This window comes from Rhea americana, unplaced genomic scaffold, assembly GCF_003343005.1.
Source record: "Rhea americana isolate MKP2758 unplaced genomic scaffold, rheAme1 scaffold_94, whole genome shotgun sequence".
NCBI lineage: Eukaryota > Metazoa > Chordata > Aves > Rheiformes > Rheidae > Rhea > Rhea americana.
The window spans coordinates 3,183,046-3,203,585 of NW_028187133.1; the positions used below are offsets into that span (position 1 = coordinate 3,183,046).

The following is a 20,540-nucleotide window of genomic DNA, read 5'->3' on the forward strand; positions in this document are numbered from 1 at the left end:
ACATACACCACCTTGAATAAAAGCAAAGAATTACCTTGTATTTGTTAATTTGTTACTCTAATGCAGTTAGCAAGGAAAGTAACAAAACTGATGCAATGACTTATTAAAGGGGACAGGAGATTTTTCACATACTGAATCTGAACAGTGTCTGAAAACTTGTGCCCACTTTAACTGGTGCCCGACTTGGCACTCCATTCAGAAGTCACTGGATATGATGTAATCAAAGCTCCCATGAGATTATAAGCAGTCCTCCGCAGCTTTTAAAACTAATTACATCTAAACTCATTGAGTTCTGTATTCTTTGGGAAGAAATACAGTTAAAAATGTACCACATAAAGATATTTTAGAAGTCTATTATAAATTTAATTAAAAGATAAGTAAGAATAACTCAAAAACTGCAACTAAAGTGAATCGACAGAAACTATGTTGTAAGGAAGTCATCTTTCCAAYGACACAATATAAACTCTCATCTAAGAATTACAACACTATGAAAATAGAGTTAAAATGGGACACRACATCCAGCATTTTCGTATAAACTGAGCCAACAAAGGAGGAGGGGGAAGCGGAGTGACGGAGCGCTTCTCYCCACGCTTCTCTCCAGTGCTTTCAGACTGTCCAGTGACAATGTAGGTCTGCTGCTAGTCCGTCTCAGACCACCACCTGCAGACTGCGATTACAGCGTCTTTACAGCTGTAATGTAAGAAATCCTATGCTTTAAATCCTATCCAAAAATCCAGAAATCCTATCCAGAAATACAGAAATGTACTCAAACCTTTCTTCTGCACCTTCTCTTCACAGCAGTAGATTCACTTTTGCCAAGATAATACAAAAAGAATGCACACATCATCAAACTACTTTGTAATCTTGTATTTACATCTTGTCCTGCATCTACTTAACTCTTTCCTCAATACATTGAAGTGTCTTTGAGTAAAATGGTGCAACTTCTTAATTTCTTATATCAGATACCACTTGAGCTGTGGCTGAACAAAGATCTTTGTCAGCAAAACCAAGTTAAATAGTAAGTGTCTGGAAGCCACCGTGTTAACCCGTCCCATTGTATAAGACCAGTGAACCATCTCAGGAAATTTAAATAAATAAATTAATTAACAGCAAGAGAGCAACATAGCTCCCCAGTCATCCCCTAAGCACTTGGGCCAGTACAACTGCTAGAAACATTCAAGAMAGAGGCATCTGTACTGCTGAAGCCAGCAGTGGTATGAGATTTGGGGGCAGGTTTAGCTCCGTTGGTTAGAGTGCRGTGCTGCTAATGCCAAGGTCGTGGGTTTAATCCCCATACGGGGCTATGCTGAGGGTTGGACTGGATGATCTCCAGAGGTCCCTTCTAACCTTACCGTTCTATGATCTCTAGGTAACTGTGGTCTGTGGATACTCATTATCAGCTGTACTTGGATCCAACTATGTATCATGTATTTCAGAGACCAACTGTGGCTGATCACAGTCCCAGGTTGGGTTCTGTTCCCATGGGAGCCAGCTACCTATGGGTTATGTTTTCATCTCTAATGGCACAAGCTTTATAGGGGAGAAATTCTTTATTCTACAGCTATTCTGACTCAGACCATGCTAAAAATTATAATTTCACACTAGAATAAAAATAAAGGCACTTCCTTTCACCCCTTAATCTATCCTTAGTACTTCTTGCAAGTTCTCTAATCCAAACCATGTGCAATATAAGCAGACCCTACTAGACAAAATGAAGTTTCCCACCAAGTAATATAAAATAGTCTACATCAGCAAAAGCTGTTCCACTAGACTGCAGGGTTATCTTTAAGGTGAATTCATTTGAAAGAAAGGCCAGAAAATCTGAGGGAACTTCTGACTCATTAGTGCTAAATATCTTCTAGTTCAGAAGGGACTTCCAGCAAACCTTTATGTCACAACTCAAAAAARGGGAAAAAGATGATAGTTATACTGTAAAATAGCAGTTAAAATTGGAATAAACATACTGATGTACTGTTAKTATCTGACATTGGTGCTTCATTTTCCAATTTTAAGGTATGTATGAGACAGAATTTGTACTCATTTTCAAGTAAAATGCTAATCTCTTGCAATGTTTCAAATACATTTTCTGTTTTAATAGCATGTTCTCCCCCAAAATGTAGATTTTACTCTTCTCAGCTTCAAAGAYTTTTCACAATATACTAAACTAAATCACTTTATTCCTTTCCATTTCCTCTTCCTTTCCCTACCATTAACTTTGTGAATGTACTGTTAGTAAAAGGTCTTTCTGAAATTTTGAAGTGAAATCAAAGAAATAACTTTAATGACTTTTGCTCCTAGATTGAAATTTAGGACTAGARAAAGAATCTAAAAAAKGTCATTGTGAAAAAAGTCATAGTTRTTTCAATTTATWWAAAAAAAAATGACAGCAATYGAGTCTAYTCAAAGGATACRATTCCATCAGTGGCTGTTCACCAAGCTCATTTAGAAATACAAATATACCATACACTGTARAGTAACATGGTAGAGTAYTATGAACTGTTCTAGAACAGAAGGATCCACAGTGCTCACTCCCCCGAAAATCAGAATATACGAAAACAATGTAAACTACATTCCAAGGGAACAAAAYAACCCAAATACTTTCCAAAATTACTGTAGTAAGTAACTATTTTACATAAACTTTTRAAAGCACTGATTTTGTAATTATTCTCATCGCAAAAGCTACCACACACGCTGGACACTGAGCATGTGTGTGCAATTACTCAGCACAAGGCAACAGCAAAACCAGACAGAGGATGCAGTAAACAAAGTAACTACAAAGTTTTCCATCTCGGCATTCTAGAGGATTTCTGGTTTAAGAATGGAACCAAGTAGAATTTAAGGGTATGACACAGCTAAAAATATCATTTTCAGCAGAAACCAAATACAGTTATTTAGTGTTGTACCTACACTAACTTTACATACAGCTATTAATCATCTGAAGTAGAAGACTGAAAAGAAGAAATATGAAATCAATACTTGAGASTAGAATTAATAGCATCTAGCAGTCCACAAATCCTAAAAATTTATGTCCTGAGCRTGCCTGTCACAATTTACGAGACAAACTCACAATCCAATACATTCTGAAGAAAGGGTATATCTCAAGAACTCAGCAAATATTCMTTCAAGTCAACCACAGTGGTCTCTTCTGAAATAAAGAGGACACTAACATCAGAATTAAAGCATGTTCTTACAAAGCAAGCCTGTACTCCTTTGGATTAATTGGGAAGAGGTTATCAGTAGCAACATACTCTACAAAACAACCATTTCAAAAGCAGATGATTCTCTGGACAAAAACAATTCCTTGTAATTGGTAAAATAATGTCAACTGCAGTTAAAAAAATAAAATAAAAAACAGATTTGCACTGACCTGTTGTAATTCCATCTAGGTTATTACATGCATTAAGCAATGCTCTGTTTGTAAAGTTATAAAGCAAATTCRAGTTATCTTACTGCTTTAAGATTAGAGACAACTGAATCAGTCCCCCTTTTCAAGTGAGCAGAAAACCAGCCTGAAGACTAACAACAAACAACAACATCTGAAACATTTTAATGTGTTGTTTCCATATCTCCACCCCCAAGACAGGATTGGGAATACTCAAGCCCTTGAGGTAAACCACCAAAGACTTCTGAGGAAAGAACTRGGAAGCACTGTGCCAAGCACACCAATCTCTTGTGAAAATAAAGTGGAAAAAGAGACCTGGAAAACACTAGGAGAAAATGAAGAGGAAGGATAAAAGAACAAATATAAAAGCTAAAGATGCTCAGTCAACAACAAAAAAAAAGACTAAAGTCTTCTGATTTGATTAATCAAAGTCTCAAATATTTTCATTTTGTATCAAGGGCACATCACAGTTGAGCATGCACGACAAGAAGTCACACTTTGGAAATAATGGAGTAGTGTTGCAAGAAATGAGGAATTTAAACATTTGCATGGCTCTATTCGCGGCTTTTCCATGAAATTTCAAAGGGTACACGGAATGCAAAATCCAAAATGTAGTTTTGGTCACAATTATTTAAGACTAAAGACAATCCATCTTTTCATCCTACTACAATCCCAGCACCATTGTATAGCATTTGTAAAACAGCAAAGAGAAGGCAAAGACAAGAGAGCCGGCAAGGTCCCCACGTTTGTACAAAACAAATGAAGGTCCTTCACAATCCAGATGATTCTAKCCACAGAAAGAGAGGTCACCAAGGGCCCAAAAGTCATCAAGGTCCATTACTCTGACAAGTACAAAAGGAAGAAGTAGTAGTCCAGAAGATGCTTCCAGCTCAGTTATCTTGGAAAAGCTCTGTAGCATAACAGGCTGTGTATAAAGAAATGGTTTCATTACAGCTTAAGAAACAGATTTCAGAACTTTTGGTGCAAGACTCAAACGAAGGCACTGCAGGCAAAGGGGAAGAAGCAGTAGGCTTTCAGATGAAGTAAGAGCTTCTTCTGATTGCAGAAGTGCCATACAAATGACTATTTTATCCAGGAAAGTTTTCTAAGAAAAATTGAGGTGGAAAATTCTGCTGTTCAGAAGCTAAGGTAARAACACAGTTCAGACTCAGTATTTGGTCTATTATCATGATTTCTTATGCAGAAGTAGCCATGGTAACAGAACACAGCCCAAGGATACAACATGCACAGATGTGGTATTAAGTCTGTATTCTGGCCATTTCCACCAGTTCCAAAGGATTTCAGCAAACTCGGCTAGCACCTGTAGATTATTATTATTATTATTATTTACTTTGGTAAGGCCCTGCCCCTGGATCTCTTTATATAGCATATAGCCTTTGAAACATTCAGTCTTGCACTAGCTTGGGAAGGAAGAGAGTTTAAACTTGCACAAAAAATAAAAAAGAAAAAAAGAAAATGCTGCCTAATATGGAACATGCAGGTCTTCCTGTCCATGAAGAGCCTTCCAAGAAATGGGAAACTGTGGCACTCTGACAACAGCTAGCAAAACATACAAAACAAGATTTACATATATATTGCAGTCAGTTAAGTGACTACTAACCTGATAGGATCCTATTAAGCTACTTCCATCCCACAATGCTTCTAGTTGCAGACTGACAATTCAGTCAAAACCTGACAGTTAACTGTTTTTTTTCTTTCCACTGTCATTTTCAAGTAAATGACAGGGTTAATTAGTCACTAGCCAACTCTCAAAATACTACTTACTCAGCACATAAGCATTTCAGAGTACAGCATACACYTCTGAGATAGGGTCCTGATTCAAATTATTCCCCGAAGAAGCCTCTCTTTCTACAGTCAACAGAGACAGGGAGAGAAAGAGCCTCAGAAGACCACTCTCCAAACTTCTGTATCTAAATTAGATGCTTAAATTGGTGTGGTTTCAAGAGCTTCRGTAGCACCCCTTCACCTTTCCAGAGTTAACTACTACCTCAGTTTTCCGTGAGCCTCTGTCTTTCACCTGCACATTCCTCACAGTTACTATCTGCCAGCACCATCAGCTTAATGCTTCCCAAGTGTCTGAAATAYCAGCTCCATTTGGATTTCTGGTGTAATGAGATTTTCAATACAATAAAAACAATATTAGCATTATACAGAAGGATTATGCTTCTTGAATTTCCAAAGGTTCCATGAATATATAAACATATAATCTGTGGTCTATATTCTGCTAGTATGCATTTTACCCCCATTTCTAAAAGGCTGAACACTGCAYGCTTACTTTGCTTCCAAGTACTGCTTAATGTTGGCATATAATTAGGCAAAGTTATCATGAAAGGACCTTACAATTCATATCCATTATATGGTACTCTACAAATAGTACAAAATTGCAGCAAGCTTCCTTTTCTCAAGAAGCTTACTTTTCCATAAACACCCACTTAAGCTCAGAGCATTTTTTTCCCCCCAGTGTCAGTTTTAACTAGTCCCCTGTCTCCTTTTGTGGCTTCTCTTCCATTATCTAAACCTTTCTATAGTGTCTATGATAAATAGCAGCATAAATGAATTTCTGTAAGAATAATCCAATAGAATTTAAAGAGGGCTTTTAAGCCCATATCACATAATAAGGTGCAGAATGTTTTTTTTTTTTGAAAATTCTTAGTTACTGAATCATACAAAAATCTTAAACAAGTCAGAAATTACAGTAAGTAATAATTTCTTAAATGCATGCACTGATCCAGTCAAAGCATACTGTCTTCACCCACGCGAAAGCCTATGGTTCTACCTCTGAATACAGGTGATGCTGTAAAAATAACTGAAAAGAAAGGTAACTAGACTTAGTTTTGATAAAACTGTTTTTACATCGTCTCACTAGTAAGCTTAAAGACTGTTCTTCCAATGATCATCTTTGAGAGGAGTTTTCTCTGCTTTTTGGAGGCAAAGTAACAACTTGAAGTAACTTAGATACAAGTTAAATGCTGTGGGTTTTTTTTTTTTTTTTACTCCCTCATTTAGGTATATAATGTACGAGGAAAAAGCACATAGTATTTTTCTCCTTATGGGACCATTTCTGCAGTTTAACAAGTAGGATTATGCTAGTAAAACAGTAAGATAAAAAAGTAARAATTTCTGTTCTGTATTTGTCATTTCTGACAGAGCCGAAAGAATGGATATAAAATACTGAGTAGAAATACTGCTTTCATGAAGAACTGATTGTTAATAGGATGACACAAAAGAAATGAACATTGATAATTTTGTCATCTTATACTTAAAGTGGAAAGATACTTCAAGCTAGAGAAAAAGCATCTGAATTATCCATTACTTGAACTGAATTACTAATATAAAYAATTGACTTGTAAAAAGCTAAAGTTCTTCCATAAGTGAAAATGGAAGAATAAAAATGATTAGTATCTTATCAGCCACTTACTGGAGAAAAGACTGAACAGATGGGCACAGGCAAATTTTGAGAGAGGAGCAAAGTTCTTGAACCTATAGCTGAGGTAGCGTAGCTGCTAACAAGGACGCATTTTCTACATAAGCTTGGATTTCAAGTTGCTGAAGTCAGTTATTCTTGGTCTGTCTGTCTCTCTACAAAGAGCAAGGTCCAAATATGACCTTCCAAAGGTAAATCAAGCACACTTTAAAAATCTATTAACAGATTTATTATGGAATTTATAATTATAATTAGCATAAATATTTAAATGCTTTAACTGAACATTCTACAATTTGCTTATTAAGATTACTGAAACAGGTTGGGACGCTAAGCCAATTCATTATTTTAACAAGAATTCATTTTCAAAATATACTCTGCTTCACTTACGCAACATCGCTCTTCTACATAAATAAAAACTTAGATAAAAAAATTGCTAAATACATGTTTAATATTTCTTCCTTGTGGAACATACAAGATGCTACATTTCTTATTTAAAGGCCAAAAGGCACTGCATTCATTAACTATTAAATTGTTAAACAGTGTTGAAATAGATTTCAAGTTCTTTAGCATTCAGTTTTGCTATTTAACAAACAGCTGTGATTAACACTGAATGCTCCACCTACTTAAACTCTGTAAATATTACTTGTAAAGCTAAATAGAAATAAGCCAGACTGAGAACAAAATACTTGATACCAATTAAAGCAGCCTAGAAGATGACCTACAAACAGTTCTCCTTCTATGCATTTGTAAGGTAAGTCTCCCCATCACTTTTGTTGTATTCTGTAAGAACATATTTTAATCAGTCATCATTATGCTACACCTTAAAACAGTACTGTATAGTCTTGCTCCTCACACCTTATTCTGTTCTGTGTAATCTAATCTATACTTGTGACATTCTAGCATACATCTAACCAAAGTCTGGCCCAGGAATCCAATACTAAAAATAAGCATGCCATTCTGATCTACTTCTGGATTATCTCCATCAGGTGTGTCATCCCTGACTTTAAAGACCTTTTAGTCTCCAAACACTCTCATTCAGGAAAATATTAAAAATTCTGAGTTCAGAAGTTACCAAAAACTTTTTTCTTTAAAAAAGTCACCACATTCAGTGACTTTGTTTCTCTAGCACACMACCTCTGGAAATACAAATATGTCTATTTCCATGACTCTTGAAAAACATGCCTTTCTACAAGACAATACTCTTAACTGCAGTATTATTTGCTCTGTTACGTTCATTATCTTTATTTTCATTTTGAAATGCGTATTTCATCATTCTATCTGCTAGTTGCAGATGTTAAGAGGAAAATTTCTCTGCTTACCTGATAATTCCCTCTCAGTAGTAAGGTCCACAGATCCATTCAGCCTGCTTGCAGCTTGGGGGTAAACCAGACTCATCAGTCATTGGAAATAAGAATGTCACTCCCATCTAAAGAAATTCACCCCTCCCCAGTTTAAAAGCTTCTAAAGYCAAAACAAAACCATCTACTTCCTTGCATCACAGACTGTGCAATTCTCTGACTGGGAGGAGGGGTAGGGAAATCAGGGGGATATTAAAATCATGGGTATAACATYCTTTGTTAAATCTTAGGATTTGGAGATGGTGTCCAAGAAGACCATCTATAAGTTCTGGGGTAGGAGGAAGATGCAGTACATAGAAGTTTGTTTGTTTGTTTTAATTTACTCGCCATGCTAGGACCCAGACAGGTATTCCAAGGGAACTTCGAAAGCAGTCTACCTGCCAATGACTAACAATCTCATATTTTAAACCTTAGCATCCAAAACAAAGTAAGTAATCTTTATTTTTTCCTTCACACTGAGGCACTGACAAGACTACTGAAAATGGATGAAAGCTAAAGACTGGATAAGGGTTAGAATTTTTGTATGTTGATGGGCAGCAAGACTTAAATGATAGCTTAACTACAGTGCTGTAAATTATGTCCTTTGTTTTAGTCATTAAAGTAAGTTGTACTTTTTGGTCTTGTCCCCACAGTTTGGCAGGTAACTGTCCCATCCAAATACGCATTTCATGCTGAAAGGATTGATGTTTGTCTAGAGCAGGTTCCATGCAAAGCATACACCTGAAAACCCAGTGCTAGATGAAACAGAGACAAAAAAAAGAACAGAGACAAAAAAGAAGAGATCTGGACTTCATTCAAGCCTAAGAACTTTAAAAAAAAAAAAAAAAAAAAAAAAAAAAACACACACACACAAAAACTCAGCCCCCTCCCCCAAAAAGGTACTAATCTGACATATTTTTTCTTTTACTCTTCTTCTAGATCTTCAACCATCAGAGCACAATGTGCATCCCTGATTTCCCAAATAATTGCTGGTAAAAAACCAACAATATCACAATATAGTGCGGGAGGAAAAAAAAAAAAAAAAAAACACACACACTCTGAAGCCAGTGCTACAAAACAAACAAAACAAACAGATAAGGACAGAAGATGTGCTTGGGACAGACTTATGTGCAAGCTGATTCACACCAACGTGAGGTGTGCTCTAGGAATACTTATAGACAGAACTGTACAAAGAGAGATACTGTCTCATTTCAGGAAAAAGCCACTCCTTGTGTTTTGGACATTGTATAAGTAAGGAACTATCAAAGAATAACCCTGGACCCCAGTGAAAATTCCTAAAGGTTAGGGAGGAACAGACTATTCTTGCTGATCAGAGAGCTCCACARCCACACACATGGTCCTGCACATTAAGCAAGGAAATTACTGATTCTCATTAGACTAAGAAACACTAAAAAGGATACTCCCACTAACAGTTTAAATTGTGTCATTTGTTTCTCTGAATGGTTCAACTGACAAGAGGACAACTGCTGTTCCTAGCCGTACTCACCTAGTTATTAGCTACAGGATCTTGTATGCATTCACTGTTTTACTCCAGACAGCAACCGGTTCATGAGGCAAAGATTGGAGAATCACAAAAACATAGCACTGATAGTGTCTGGATATCTAGTCTGTTAGTATGTCCTGCCTTGGGACTTGATAAAAAGATGTGTCATACACACACACTATATACATATACATATATATATATATATATATATATATATATATATATATATATATATGTATATCTCAAAGGCTTACAAGAGCAAGGTTTTACCTAACAAGGGAAAACTTCCAATGCATATAGCAGTACTGGAGAAGCAGAATGAAGCGGTTACAGAGGAGAGAAAAAAAAAAAAAAAAAAAAAAAAAAAAAAAAAAAAAAAAAAAAAAAAAAAAAAAAAAAAAAAAAAAAAAAAAAAAAAAAAAGTTGGGATACACTGAGCACAGCTATGCACACACAAGAGTAAAGACAAAAGGGCATGTGGAGGCCTTGCCTATGTTCCTAGAACATCCATTTTGGATTCTTAAATATTATACATTTTGGCAACTCAAAGGCAAGGAAAAATAGAAAAGATTGATGCAGAAAAATTCTGAATGGCATAGTAATGTCAGACCTTGCAAAATCTGGATTGGGTATCTGTTTATATGAAAGACATACTGCTACTAAAATTCTTTATTAGGGAAATGTAAGTATTATCTATGATTAGGGAAATTTCCTAACTAACCTTACAAGAATTGTTGTTTGAAAAATATTAACCATCACTTTCTTTGTTTCCCCCACTTAATACATTAGGGCAAATTTGTAGTGCCATTAGATTGTAAACAGGTCATTAAAAAAAGTCATCCTGCATATATAGATCACTTCACTGCATTAAAATAAACTAGACTATTTCACTGGCTGTACTAGGCAGCTTCCCAGGCAAAATTTTAAGATGGTAAGAACTTCGGATGTGTTTCCCTAAGCTTCCACATACTCTTGTGGCTAGAAGACTGGTAGAAAGCACATCAACTTCAAGTTTTTCCACAAAAAAAGTACAACTATAATATATCAGATACTATTTATAGATTATATAACAGTATATATTTGCTAGCTCACTCTTTGACCCATCTCATACATAGTACACTGCGCCAGGTTATTCCAACAAACAATAACATGGATCATTATCTAAAGCACACAGAAACTCCAAAAAGATACTTGCAAACACATCCAAACACCTGCAAGAGTCTTTAGTCTCTTCAGCTAGAAAGATGCAAGTAGCATTACTTTCCTAGTTCCTAGCATTTCTTTGGGTCCTAGCAAGTACAGAGGAAAGGGAACAGAGATGCTGTAAGAGCACAGCTATGCGACATCTGGAAATGTTTTTAATCAGTGATCCATTGTATCACTAAATTCACTTACAATAAGTGATGAAACTTTTGTGAATTTAAAAAAAAAAGAAAAAGAAAGTTGCATTTGTCAGCAGTCAGACTGCAAGAATATCTATTATTTATAGATATGAGTATTTCAAGATTCTGATTCAATTCACTGTCTCTCAGTTAGAACATTGTAACTAAAGTCCTCTCAATCATTTCCAGCTATAACTAGAGAGAATCCCTTTCTCGATGTCACTGTTGGCTGAGATTCACCAGTCTGAAGGAGAAGAGACAGAAAAGCATCCCTCTACCTTTGTTAATAGTCTTAGAATAAATGAGATGTATAAAAAAGGTTATCAGGTACGATTTGGGTCAGTTCAATATGTCGCATAAAGATCAACATTCCCCAACAAATTTCACAATGAGTTAGACTTTGTGAGATACACTCTTAGTTTCTGAGTTGGAAGGCATGCATTTTTAGGCCAAGTTAAAGCTTCCCAATTACCATATTTCTAAATTCCTGCTGAGCCAAAGACAATAACACAACACATTTGTCTCTGCTTCTTTAAGCAATAATATGACTAGCAGAAGTTTCATGTAAAGATGAAAATGTTTTTGTATAAAGACAATACTTATATTCTTAGAAAGATACCCTAGGGGCATTTGCCAGATCAAAGCAGGCCAATCATATTTGAATAGAAGTCTAGACCTCCARGACAACTCACTAGGAACATGAAGACAATCATATGGCTCTTCCTGAAGCAACTGAAGGCGCATTTTCAGTTTCAATATGGGGAATCAGATATAGACTTTGAGGGAGGATGGGTTACATTGTTCTGATCTCAAACAGCTCACACAGGGCTGAGTTAGTATCACAGCATTTCCTCAGACTGCTTAGGACCAATGGTAGGAAAATAGCCAACACTTACTCTTGCATAGTTCCACACATTACTGTCTTTGAAAATGTCTGGTATCTCCATTTTAACCAAAGTTGTTTCTAGTCATTTGCTCCAGAATAGAGTCAGGGCAGGCAGTGACCCTCCTCTAGCAGGCAGTGACCCTCCCTCCTCCTGCTGCCTATGAAGCAGCAGGCTACCTTATTCTTCAGGAATTGTTTCCGCTTGTCATGTTTCTTCTATTCATTTTCAAAATCAGGCAGGATGCAAAACTCTAGCCCTAGGTTTTCAGTAACTGAGAAGTCTGAGCAAACCTTTTCTTATCATAGGACTTCTTATCATATCATAGGACTTCTTACCAGTCCTATGAAAAGCTGCATGAAAAGCTCTGCAAACTTGCACAGAAAAGGGAAAGTGTCACAAAAGTCCCAGTCCATACAATTTTTAGGTAAGGCTACCATAGTCATTGGGCACACATTAACAGCACCTGTTAGTGCATGTGAAAGGTTTCAGAAGRTATTTTCTGTCTCTGTTGCTGCTGGACTGATGCCAGCTGACAGCTTTTCCAACCTTGGGAAGTGGCTAAAGCAATGCTGGTCTGGACTTGACAATGCTACAGGAGCTCTTCTAATAAGATCACTTCTGGAGGACTCCACTATTTAGAAACAGTTGTTTTTTTAATGATTGTTAGGGGTGATATTGACCCCCAAAGAATCTGTGTTAAGAATATTCCACTTTACGAAAGTACATTCACAACTAAAAGGTCTCCACTGCTACACATGACTCAACATCTGAGCTGTCCTACCTGTGTTATTGTGGCTTTCTGAACAAAGAAAGAGATGAAAGTGGTTCAAGTGCGTAGCAATTTAGATCAACAGTATGGGCACAGTAACCCCAAAGGCAGATAAAGACAAATTTGAGAACTATCAGGCACTGCAGGAAAGTTCACTCTCTAATCAGGAAACCTGACAAACTAAACTTTTCCGAGTTTAAGCACAGATCTCTAAGTTCTGTGAAAACTGTTCTAAAAAAACTGTTCTGAAGAGAACAACAAGCTAGATTCTTCAGCCTGGAAAAAACTGCACATGGAGATATGGTAGATATCTACAAAGTCATCAATGCCAGACAGAGTACTTATGGATCAACTGCTCACTGCCTCTTCCAGTAAAGGACTGGAGACTGAAAGAGTAAGAAAAGAGGAGTCAAGCTCGAGAAAAGCAAATCTGTGCATTTTTCCTGAAGTGGGTAAAAACCTATACAACTACTTCAATAGCCAGAGGAGGCTACTGAAGAAGTTTGCATAAGCTCAAGGAGACACTGGACAACTACTTGGAAYAGAGATCTATTAAAGGCTACCAATTAGACAAACCAGCATCCAAAGCCCAGAAAATCCTCTGACCTGGAAATACAGGATGGTAAGTAATCAAACACACACTTTTCTTCTTCTTACTCCTCATTAGGCATCTGCTTATTGTAACTGAGGTAAAGTACAGGGCTAGATGGGCCCTAATCTGAACCAGTACAGCCATTCTCACATATTTAAGAGGATAGAAAATTATCTCTTGTCCTTCAATACGGAAGAGCTACCCTTCCCTCTTCTAAAAGGAAAGAGTGTCCTTTCTGTGAATGGGGATGTTTAGTTCAGTTAAAATGAGACTGATCAGCCATGTTTATTTTACCTTTCATGAGTCTCCACTCTGGAAGTCTGTCCTTGCAACTGTGTTTTATTTCTCTAATATACCTTAAAAGCTTATCAAGTTTCATCTTAAAAGTTGTTTTATGGGTTTTCATCTCCCCAGTTACCACTGGAAGTCCCCCCGCCTCGAACCAGACTGCTGCTATGGTTAGGAACCTTCTAATTTCCATCCAGAAGCTTTAATCATGGCCAGCTTTTACCCATTTGTTCCTGCACCAACATTGTCTGGTTTGAGCTAAGCTGCAAGCCGGCTGACAGGTTTAAAACAATGGATCAATGGCCTTTAATATAATGAAGAAAAGTAACGAGTCAGTTTTGCATCATAAAATACCTTTTTAATTTTGCATGTAAAAAAATCCAAGTTACTTCAAATCCCTGAGAACTAAACCTAAGCATATACACATATTTTTTTAGATTCTACATTAGCCTTCTAATGGTAAGTGGAAATAATAATTAAAAAGAAAAGACAGACAGACCCCCTCAGACTAAAAGTATAACACAAAAAAAGTAAGTGCAGACTGGTAAACAACAGGTCTTTTATATGATTATATTGGTCATTTATACAATAAGCATAACAATAGAATGAAAATAAACTAAGAACACTACGAATAATAAAGCTTAAAAAAAAAAATCAAACAAAAAACTTACTTCCCAATGTTTTCAGGTAGTGCTTGCAGAGAGATGTCATTTACTGAAAGACACGTTAGATTCTGTAGTTCAGGAAAGCTTTCAGGCAACCTACAGAGATATTAATTCAAATCAACGACTTCCAGCATATGTATTCACATTTAATTACTATGGTAATACACAGCAAAAAATAGAATGTGTAGCAGAGAACAAGAGTCTATTTAGCAGAAATGTATTGGGAGAGGAGACATGACTAAATTCTAGCATGACCCTGAGAAATTCTAACTATTTATAAGGATCATAGTAAGGGGGAGAAAAAAAAAACAAACAAAAAAGCCACACACATGCTTAGAGCCCCTAAAATTTCCTTTTGTGTCGAAGTATGGGTACTATTCCTCTCTCCTGACCCCTCCAATCCCCGCCCCCAATCTGCAACTTTAAAAAGCTATAAGACTTGAAAACTTATTCAGTATACAAAAAACCTGCTCTGATTATTCTAATTACAAATTAAAAATTACTCTTTTGTTTGTGTTTTCTTATATTACCTAGATGGTAAAATGATTAAATAAGACATTTTTATTCATGCTTCATTTACACACTTGCTTACGGGATGGTCATTTTGTGTTAGCTGCTAGACTGCTCTTCAGTTGCTGGGGTTTTTTGTTTGTTTGTTTTAAGAAAGTCTATTTGCTCTCAAGACAATGCTGTACAGTTAGAGCATTTCACATTTACGACTTCACAATACTGCAGCATGCAAACCTTCTTTCCTTGTAATGGTTTTATGATTAAACAGTCTGATATCTACAGTTGACTTCTAGCTTGTCAAAATGCCCAACCTACAATAAGCCTGCTTTTTATTAATATAAGCCTGGCATCAACTGAAAACAGCTGTAAAAACAGGCTGACAGCCACATTTAAAACTGCGGCTTCACTGAAAATTAAGTTTGACAATGAGGCAACATACTGTATTAGTGGCAGGACACTGACTGGGAAGATCACTGACTGGCTTTTAAGCTTACCAGAAATAAGGACAGGAATCAATGGCTGAAAGAAATTCCAGGATATCACACAGAGAAGGAAACCAGTATTAGAATTTCCCAGTCTGTCTAGACAAATAGGTGCAAATACCCTCCTGTTATATAAGAAAACCTGAAATTCCTGACCTTGTCACAGAAAATACCAGGCAACAATGTAAACAGCTTCCGTTATCTGTGGTTTATAACCAACCAAAGTGCTTGAAGTGATGTTATTCCAGGACATGCATATACTCAAGAACTATTTTTATCACAAATTTTTTAAATTCTCCTACAACTGCAACAAGGAGTTGAGGTCTACTTCAATCCCATTAAAAAGTCTTTCAATTCTTTTGCTAATCCTGCTCGGCTATAGTTACACATTGCAACTGCTGTTGATGAAGATGCACTACCTGGACCCCAGGTCTTACTCAGAGCACGAAATGGAGAACAATAACAAACAAACTACTACTGAAAATTTTTGTTTCAATACTCTGAGGGGAAGTGCTGTGCTTTATGTACTGCACACTAAGCTCTGGCAAAAGGCCGTTCTATGACTCTCCTCACTGCAGTATCTAAACTTTAGCGCAGCTCCAGCTTGCTTTACAAGAGTTCTGTGGTATTATCATCCCCTCTACATAAATGGGCCACTGAGACACAGGGAACCAGGTCACAAGCGTCCCTTTAATGCTTACAGATTTGACTTTGCAGAGAACTTAGAACGCATTATGTACCATATTCAAAGCACAGTGCTGACAAGTTTCAGTTGCATATGCGCGAGAAGCCGTCTCGCAAAACCGCTGCAGCAGCTTGAGCTACTACAGACACTCAGCTRTTTGTTACGACTCGTTCGCTCCAGTCAGCCAGCTCACGGTGCAAGTACTCCTAGCCTCTCTCAGGGCAGAGCCGAGCCGGTCGGTTAGGGCCCGCTATGAATACTTCGGCTGATGCGRCTTGCTCAGTGTCACAAAGGGGCTCTGTGGTACAGGCCAGTTTAGGAGACAGTTCTCCAAAGAGCACTCAAAGGTTTTAACTAGCAGATCATCCCTTCTCTCACCATCTCTAGTCTCATTTCATTACATAAAGTCCAAATTCTTCAGCAAGTGGAGCAGAGAAATGTAAACAAAACCCCTCTTTTATAAGGAATGTTTATTTAATCCCTAAACTACAGATCACGAGAACACAAACTGCGAGCAGGAGTAGCAGCCACTGACACATGCAGTGTATTTTGCCACACATCTACTGCACGCCGGTATGTCCCAAGTGATGAGACACTGATGAAACACTAACCCAAAACTTCAATCGTTAAGGAAAGCCATTATTTGCATTGGCTGATGTAAAGTCTATTTCAAATTACCAGGCACCTGGGTTTGTCCCAAAACACTCGTGCTAGGCATTGCTTTATCTCTTCCAAGTAGCAGCATGGTTTTCCAATGCATTTAAGAGGAGGAATGAAAATGACTTAAGAGACTATCAGATTTACATTTTTTCCTGGGCAGCCAACAAATTTCATCCTTGCTTGTAAGGATTTATATCACTTTTTAAATCTGAACTTTTGCAAAAGTCTCTGCTAGGGACAGGGGCTTTTGGTATGATTTCATAGAGATCCTAGATTACAGTATTTTAAGGGTTTATTTAAACTTTCAGTTGTACTTTAACAATTACAGTTTTGGTATGGCAAGTACTAAGAAGGTAGAAGTTACCTAGTCAGTGGATTCCCACTGAAATCTGCTACCTGTAGTGCTTTGCAGAATGAGATGCTTTCTGGTATTTCAGGAATATCTGCAGAAGAGAAAAAAAAAAGGGAAAGAAAAGAAATCATCAACAACTGTACTGCACCTACACTGAAATTATTGCCTCATTACATTCAGTACCTTGCTCTGCAAGGAGTTACCTTGGTATATCTCAATACATTTCAACACGCAAGACTGCTTCACATCCAAGTGCTTCAAATGAGAACAAGAATAGTTACTGAGGCAGAACCATTTCGTGCCTTTTCACACCCCACTTTCCCCTCCTGTTCTGCAACCCTTCTTCCCCATGCAAGACAACTCATCTGTCTTTTGATTGATGTTATTGGTCTCTCTTCAGTAAAAATCAGATTCAGTTATGTTAAAGATTATCCTAAAGAATCAATTAAAATCTGAACCTCCTGTAATTTGATCAGTGTCACGTCAATAGTTCAGGCCAGCAGGAAATACACAGGAAGGGAGAACAAGGAACAGAAAAGGAGAATGCATAATCCCTCTGCTCTTAACACACACTCATGAGAACAGAGCCATTTTCCCTCACACAAAACTCAAGTTGATTTGAAAAATATTTTCAAGTTACAGGTCCCAAATAAGTGCTAGCACACTACTTCAGATTTCAAGAAAGTAATCAGAGATATTTGTATGTAGAAGCAGATTTTTTTCAAGTATTTTCTATATTACACATTTAGCCACTGAAGCTAGGCATGCTATCTTAAAAATAAAAATGTTTCCTAGACCTCTTATTTCAATTTTTATTTCCATGAGTAACCTATGGGTCCTTTGCATAAATTGTTATTTACTATTATCAAGATCCAGCAAGAATTAAAAAAAAGTACATTTGGCTTCTTTGCTTAACTACTTAAGATTTCCATGATTCATTTTGAAAGGAATTCAAAAGGAAAAGGCAAATCCTAAAATTAAAAACGCATCTGTCCTCCCAAGTTTCTCTCACTCTCATATTTTCTACAGAGTACCATTCCATCCATTCCACCTCTCCTTCCCACAGCTCTCACTACAGAGAGTACTTCAAGGCATGCCTTCATAAATTCTCATCTTGCCTCTGATGGCACTTCAGAAGCCGTCAGTGATCTACATATGCTGAAAAACAAGATTTTGAACTTGGGTCTCTTCCTACCTACTTCAGTAGCTCAGAATTCAATTTCTAATCATTTAATTTAGCTCTTCTGCCCATACCTAGTGTGACGGAGCCCAGGACTGGAGGAGATACCTGCTCATCATGTTCCACTTCCTAAAGTTGCGGGCTGCCTGGTAATCTTAGCACATTCATTTATTCTGAACGATTCCCAGCTCAGAACCTAATCCAGAGCCACTAAGAACATTTTCTAAATGAGTACATCACCAGGTGTAAATAACCAACATAAAGGTGGTATAAGAGCCTCTCCTGGGAACCATCTTCTGTTTCCTCAGCAATTGGGAAGGGCTGGAGGGAATAAGGCAGGTAAGTACACACCGAACGGGTTTCACCACATCCTAGGCTGTGCTCACTGCAATGCAGAGTCATCCCCTTCTCTCACAAAGGGAAAATAAATAGATTGCTTCTGCATCACGAGCTCTAGTGCTCCCTTTACACTCATCAGGAAAAAAAAATGGAAATAACCAGGTCAAAAAGGCAAATAACTCCTGAAGTTTACTAGTAGCTCACAGTGAGCAAACTCACTGTGAAAGTTCTCAAATACAAAAATATTTAAGAACAACAGGCTTCCACAGTGCAACACACTTAAAAAGAAAAAAAGAAAAAAAAAACAGCAAAGACAAAGTGACTTAGCACTGGGTTTACATGAAGCGGTGTGCACAGTACAAACACCTCCACATAAGAGGGGGTAGCTTTGAATAAATTCCTTTTAAAATTCAGTAGTACCTAAGGTCTGTTAACAGCACTGCTTGTTCCGTAAGATAAAACGGATCTTGTAATTCAAGAAACATTTTAATCATTTTCTTTAGGCGTAGGTTAAGAGAGTATTTCAGAGCCTAAGTCCTGTCATAAACTTTCTACATGTCCTCAGCCACATCACTCCTTCCTAAGAACTTTGCTAGTTTGAGGGAAAATAGTAAACCTTACTTAAAAATTCAATAACAACAAGATAAATCCAGACTGAAAGCCTGGGCAAGAGCTTTGAGTTAAAAAGGGACAGGAAAGGCTGAGTCCTCAAATAAGGATTTAGAAGAGAGTGTTCCTCCATGACAGCTTGCTACACAAAACTACCTGGGCAATGCAATGAGCCGAGTGCCCATGCGGCTAGAGAGGCTCCAAGGAGGGAGGATGTCAGGCAGAAGACAAGCAAAACCTCACGGTCAAACTGCCTGAACTTTTAAAAAGAAGTGGAACCTGTGACAAAGACAGATGCCAGCCAGAGTAAATTTTAGTGACATAGTCAATGAGCAATTTTTCCACCAAAATCTTTGGAAGTAGTTGTGAAGCTTTCAGGAGCCACTGAGCTCCTCAGCTTGTTCAAGTGTCCTTAAACTAAGCAACCTATTTCAAAGTGTATTCATAACAAAGTATATTCATAACAACCTCTACTGACCACACTTCAGGAGTCAAAACCTCACTTCCTTTCCTATGGTAGGGACAAACAGGTATGAACATTGCAACATGTAAATAACGGTTTATCCTATGAGAAGAAAAAAAAAAGCAGCATTAACATTGCTTGATTAAGTTATGAGGTTAGAAGTGATAAATTCTCATAACACACAGGAAGTGCTAAAAAGCATTTATCTGTCATTAACACTGCAGAAAGTGAAAGCACTGAAGTCATTGTAGAGGTGTAGCCCTGTCCTGCAAAACAGATGGCCATTAGCATTCTCCCTTCTCCTTCCATATTAATGTAAAAGCGTCCACTTTCAAAAGGGTGTTTTAAGGAATGTAAACACTACACAGAATGGGAAACCTTCCCCTTCCCCACTCAGAAGCATGCATGAAGTCAAAAAAAAAACCACAATTATACTTAAAGACAGCAAAGCCAATGTTTTTACCCTTTCCAGTCCTCAACATGACAGTGCTGGCTGCAAAGGGCTGAATTGACACTATAGGCTGGTTGAGGACAGAAGTCCTGCGTACACATACCTGCCTATAGCAATGAGAAAGACTTAACTATTTCTCTGAATAACTAGCTGGAAAATGAGCACAAGGGCAGCAACTCTACTTCCCTCGTTTATTAAACCTCTCTCTCTCAATACATCAAAATTATACTTCATTTAACAATAATTTAACAAGTTCAAGGTAAGTCTTGGTTTTGAACTGTAGCACAAAGTCCCATATAATATTTGTCAGTTTTACCAAAACCGAAAGGGCCATCACTACTCTAAAACTTTTTCTGAGGACTCAAAACAACTTGTTCCTTTTGAAGAAAGTCAGTGTTCAAACCTTCTATATACACATATACATATATACACACACAACATACACTTTTTGTATACAAATATACACAGAGTTTCGGGGGGGAGGGGCATGCTGGTGTACCACTCTCCTTCACACACACACACACACACACACAAAAAAAAGCAAACATCCAAATC

At 37.3% G+C, this 20,540-nt stretch overlaps 1 protein-coding gene across 1 annotated transcript in view; it reads right to left on the minus strand.

Moving 5' to 3' along the window:
* LRRC1 (leucine rich repeat containing 1) overlaps positions 1–20,540 on the minus strand; it is a 93,049-nt gene that overhangs the window by 54,526 nt on the left and 17,983 nt on the right. Inside the window, exons 3-4 of the mRNA XM_085324899.1 lie at positions 16,956–17,034; positions 14,261–14,350 (exon numbers count right to left, since the gene is read on the minus strand). Coding sequence (XP_085181025.1) covers positions 14,261–14,350; positions 16,956–17,034 — 169 coding nt within the window. The remainder of the gene's footprint in view (positions 1–14,260; positions 14,351–16,955; positions 17,035–20,540) is intronic.